General features: G+C 37.5%; 1 protein-coding gene across 1 annotated transcript in view; it reads right to left on the reverse strand.

Moving 5' to 3' along the window:
- LOC108573217 (PDF receptor) overlaps positions 1–1,633 on the reverse strand; it is a 24,159-nt gene extending 22,526 nt beyond the window's left edge. The window contains 2 exon segments of the mRNA XM_017935607.1: positions 419–526; positions 1,552–1,633. Coding sequence (XP_017791096.1) covers positions 419–526; positions 1,552–1,633 — 190 coding nt within the window.
- Positions 1,634–4,971: the final 3,338 nt, after the last annotated feature.

Consider the following 4,971-nt stretch of genomic DNA (forward strand, 5'->3'; position numbering starts at 1 on the left):
GATTACTACTATAATTATTTAACCTACTTAATCATTGACAAGATAGCTTAAGCTACTTAAACGTTCTTCGAACTTCTTCACTTCTATTCATCTATTCATTCAGAATTTTTTACACTCATATCTCCCCTCCGTTCAATAACCAACAATCCTCAGACAATTTCCTATTAATTCTCCCGGAAACATTCCTCCCATGTGTGAAACTTATTCCTCGATGATTACACGTGGATTCTAATTATTGCTCGATATTCTCTCTCTCTCTCTCTCTCTCTCTCTCTCTCTCTCTCTCTCTCTCTCTCTCTCTCTCTGCACCTCCTTCCCCATCGTTTCATACCTCTTCTATACACGCATGAGACTAGAACTACTGTTAACAAGCAATTTAAATGTGCATTCATCAAACTGGCGACGCGTGCACACTTACTAGTCGTATCGAATCCATCCTCGAACGGGCATCTCTGCTTGATCGTCGTCGACGCTTTGGTAGGCGGCCAACAGAGCAACGAGTCCCAGACCGGCTCGCACCACAGTTCTGCAAAAAGAACAGGATAACGTGCGAGGATACGTGAACAGCATTACTGTCACCACACGTTCCCCCGTGACGGCGTTGGCGTTTTATACAATTTCATATCTGCTCTCAGAGAGATGATATACCACGTGCACTGAATTTTATAGGAATACTTGCAATCTAGTTTACACCCATTCTAGAAAAGAAGGTCTTGCTACTTTATATTTCAGAACGCTGGTAGTTCCCTTTTACAGTGTAAATATCGAGTAAGTACTTGGATTGATATTTTTTTAGAAGTAGAGTTTGATACACTTGGAATTGTTTTGTAAGGTGTAAATGCTGCTGTAGAAGTTGCCATGGTACTTAGATTGAGATTGTACTATTTTGCTGTAGATTTCAGTACAGTGATACTTTCTCTTTTTAACGTGCAAACGGTGCAGGATGTTAAGTGAATGAATTTCTAAACCTTACAGCTGAAAAAGAATAATTCTATTTCAGTCTCTGAAGTACATTCTTGTAACCCCATAAAATTTCTGTAGATACAATGCAAGCCAACTACTAAGTGAATGAGTCCCTCAATCTTCAAGTTGATGGAGTGAACATGATTTGCAGAAGGAAGCAGAGGCAGGACAAGGAAATTCAATTTGTCTTCTTAAGAATGAATGTACGTATGTATGTGTCTCTGAGGCTGTTTCGTAGAAAGACGAGCAGTTGTGACAAAATCAAGCCGGAGGAGCAGTGAAAGGTTTCCCATCTCAGGAATTCCAAAAATATGGCGTCAGCATTGCATACGAAATTTTCAGAGAAAGATTGAAGAATTTCGAATATCGACCTAAGAAAGTCTACAGGGTATTCTTTATGTTTCCAACCAATCATTCTCTCTCTCTAGTTGTACAAAAATTATCAAAACACTCTGCGTTTCCACAAAGAGGCAACTAATAAAAAATTTCGCTCTGAAAAATAATTTCCAAATATGAACACCAACGAAATCCAACGTAACCTGACAAAAGAATAATATTACAAGCATGAATTATTGAAAACATACTCACCACCCTCTGGAGTGGCGAAGTTCTTGTATCTGGCGCTGCAAAAGTCCTGTGAATTGTTGCCAATAGTATAAGGGGCGTCCATATTTCTTCTAATTGTCCATTTTCACATTCCCTGGCGCCTCTACATCTTCATCCTCGCGAATCAACAGAAACTTCTATCAAAAGGCAGAGCAAACGCGTTTCTCCTCATGTTTCTTCCACCTTTCTTCATTTCTTGGCTTGTTTAACCTATTCTCTAGCAGAATTTCTCTTCTCCAATGGAAATCCCGGCTCGTCGATCGTTTTTCACGGGTGAATTCTGACGGGCTTAATCCTTTATTTTGCGCGAAGGAACGTAGCTAGAGGGAACAGGAATTCCTTCTGAGTTAGTGGAAGTTCCAGGCTCGCACGACTCTTTGTACCTTTGATTCACATTGCTCTCTGTCTACACCAATTTTATCTTCACGTTATACTCGTTCTTAGACGCTTTGTTGCTTTCATTCAATGACCCCTTTTCACTCAATGACTTCTTTTTCTACGCTTGAAATAAATGTGGAACGTTCAACCAACGTTCCAAGCTCTTTAATAACCTTGATTCCTTCACTCTTTTATCTTATAGCTTCTCTGTAGCTTTAAACATCGCTGTTTAGGAACATTGGTCCATACACTGTCAGAGTTGAGACTTGAAGAATTTTAAGTTGGTACACCGACTGTCTCTTCTTCAAAGAGCCTCACCTGAAACAGCAAAGTAGGCATTGTTAGTTGTGCAAGAATAAATACTGTCTATTTTCTATAATTGGATGGTTCAATTAGGCTATTTCTTAGAATCTAAAATTAACAGAATACAGTTTTCAAGCTTTCTGATGTTCATCATTTTCCAGCCATTCATTTTGAAGAACAATGTTTGCCATTTCTTAACACTCTGTTCTTCAAAATGATTAACTTGGAACTCTGAAAATATCACTATCAGAAAACTTGCTAACTTTATTCTGTTAATTTTAGATACAAAGATCTAACCAATTTTCAAGACTGTTTACTTTAATCATTTTAAAAACCTCCACTAATTCACTTAACCAAGTGACAATCTCTGCCAGTCTTCCAACTTCAAAGAAGCTAGAAGAGAAAGAAATAAAAAAGCATATCTGTCCATCTCTAGCTATCTAAAAACTCTCCAACATTTTCTCCAGAGAACCCACCACCTAAAATGAAATTAAATAAAATATCCTTGCTTGTAGAGTTTTAAGTGATCTCAAAAACGAAAAGAAGAGCACGTTAAGCCAGCGACGAAATTACCAGAGGCTCTCGAATTACTCAAGGATCTCTAAAACCGTATCTCCCTTATCTGTATTTTACGTTAACGAGTCGCTGACTCCCGACGGCAGCCACCTGGCCTGGAAACGGTTCGTTTCCGCCTGTTTCATGCTCTACGTCCACGTGTAATAATGACCCAACCCTGAGACCCTTCTTTTGTTTCTTTTGTGCCTTTCCTCAACAAGGAAACGGATTCTACTTGGCTAGAGAAGAAACTGAAGGAAAATCAGACGAGGTTAGGTCAACTGCATCATGAAGACCCTCTAAACTGGAATATTTTCTCAATTGGAACCTGTTTTCCATTTGGAGGATTTTCTTCTTTAATTTCTGTAGATATGTTAACATCTGAAAGTTGGTACAAGTGAATTAGAGATTCTTCTGTAACTTTATGATTGCTTTAAAAGTTTTAACAGTTTGAAACTGGTCCCAACTGGAGAAGTCAGTGATAGGGCAGACAGAGCACAATTTTAATACTGTATATTTGATTTAGACAATTTCATAATTGTCTGGTGTAAGTTGAGAATTATATGTTTAAGCGTAGAAAGCTTCTTCTGGGTTTAGAAGCAGATGGAAAGTTGGATAGTTCATCATGAACTGAGAATTTAGGAAACTACTTCAATTTCAAGTTCTGACAGTATCATGTAGACATGATATTCTGTATCAAATTGAATATATACCAAAGTCCTGTGGAGGTGGAAATTTTTATGAGCAAACTTTCAACCCTGGTAGAGGTTCAGAAGCGTATAAACAGAATCCCAGAAGACTGGAAACTTGTTTGTCTAGAAGCACACTAATAATCATTCTTCTGTTCAGCTGAAAAAAACCAGTCCTATTTCTGTGTGTTGTTCATTCAAAACTAACTAAATCAAACTACATTCATTCACATGATGGAACATCCATAAATATCTTAGCCTAATATTTGAAACTCTATCAACAGTTGAATCAAAATTTTGCTTCATTCAAGTGAAAAGTTCTTTAGGTAGCTAAATAAAATTATTATATATCATTAAAATATCCTCTAATTACTAATTAGTTATCACAAACTGTGTAAAGTCATACAATTGTGTCTGATCTTAGCACTACTGGAAATAGTTGTAGCCCTCGTTAATCAAACCAAAATTTTACTTTATTTCAATGAAAAATTCTTCAATTGTTAATCACAGAATTGTTATATTACTAAAATATCCTCTAACTAGCCTCTAATAATAACGAAAAAAATCTTTAGATCGCTTGAAGCAGAACGATTGCAGTACCATTGAAAAAAGTTACAAGCCAAGTGAAAAAGTTGCCATTTCAATATCATCAGCGTCTCAATAACGCCCTCGACTCTCTCTGTCGCTACTTTTATCGTGGAACAGAGGATCGACGAGCCATAGCGACTGGAGACGGCCTGACACTCTCATTTTCGCTAGACATTGATTGCTCGCCTCTCATTACCACCTGAAAGCTGGCTGCATTGAATAAGTAGGAGTACCAACCTGACCCTCCCCTCCACGGCTGACAATAGAGCACCTCTAACGTTGAATGATCAAGACTGAAGTTCGCTTTAGAAGTTTCTGAAGGAACGAGAAAGATTTCTTCCGAGCGTGGTTAGTCATTGGAAGAGAGAAGAAATGAAAATCGATCGACGACGTGGAAAAAGGGGGGATCGTACATAGTTATACGCTGGCTTAACCTTTTGGTATATGCCTTGGGTAACCGTAGAGTTAGGTTTGAACATGATTTCGTACTTAAGTCACCAGAAATTATATTAAGTTGAGGGAAAGGTTTCGGTACTCAAATTTGGACAAGAAAATTGACGCAATAGCGATACTTGTGAAATTTACATCTAAGAACTATTTTTTGTGGTCAGGAATTGAAATTTTACAGTTATCAAACTTAAATTTTGAGCATACAAAGTTGAAGATTCATAGAAATTATAATTTATCCCGAAATAATTACTCGAAAGTCGCGGGTAATTTATGCAGAAATCAACTTTATCATCAAGAATTGCAATTTCATTGTTATAAAATACTTGAGATGGTTTTTTCCCCCTTAGTTTTAATCTTCATTTGTTGGAATAACGAGGCAGTGAGGACGAAAGGGGAGAAAATTGGCTAGAACTGGGTAAACAGAATAGAAGACAAACGC

This window comes from Habropoda laboriosa, unplaced genomic scaffold (assembly GCF_001263275.1).
Source record: "Habropoda laboriosa isolate 0110345459 unplaced genomic scaffold, ASM126327v1 scaffold134, whole genome shotgun sequence".
NCBI lineage: Eukaryota > Metazoa > Arthropoda > Insecta > Hymenoptera > Apidae > Habropoda > Habropoda laboriosa.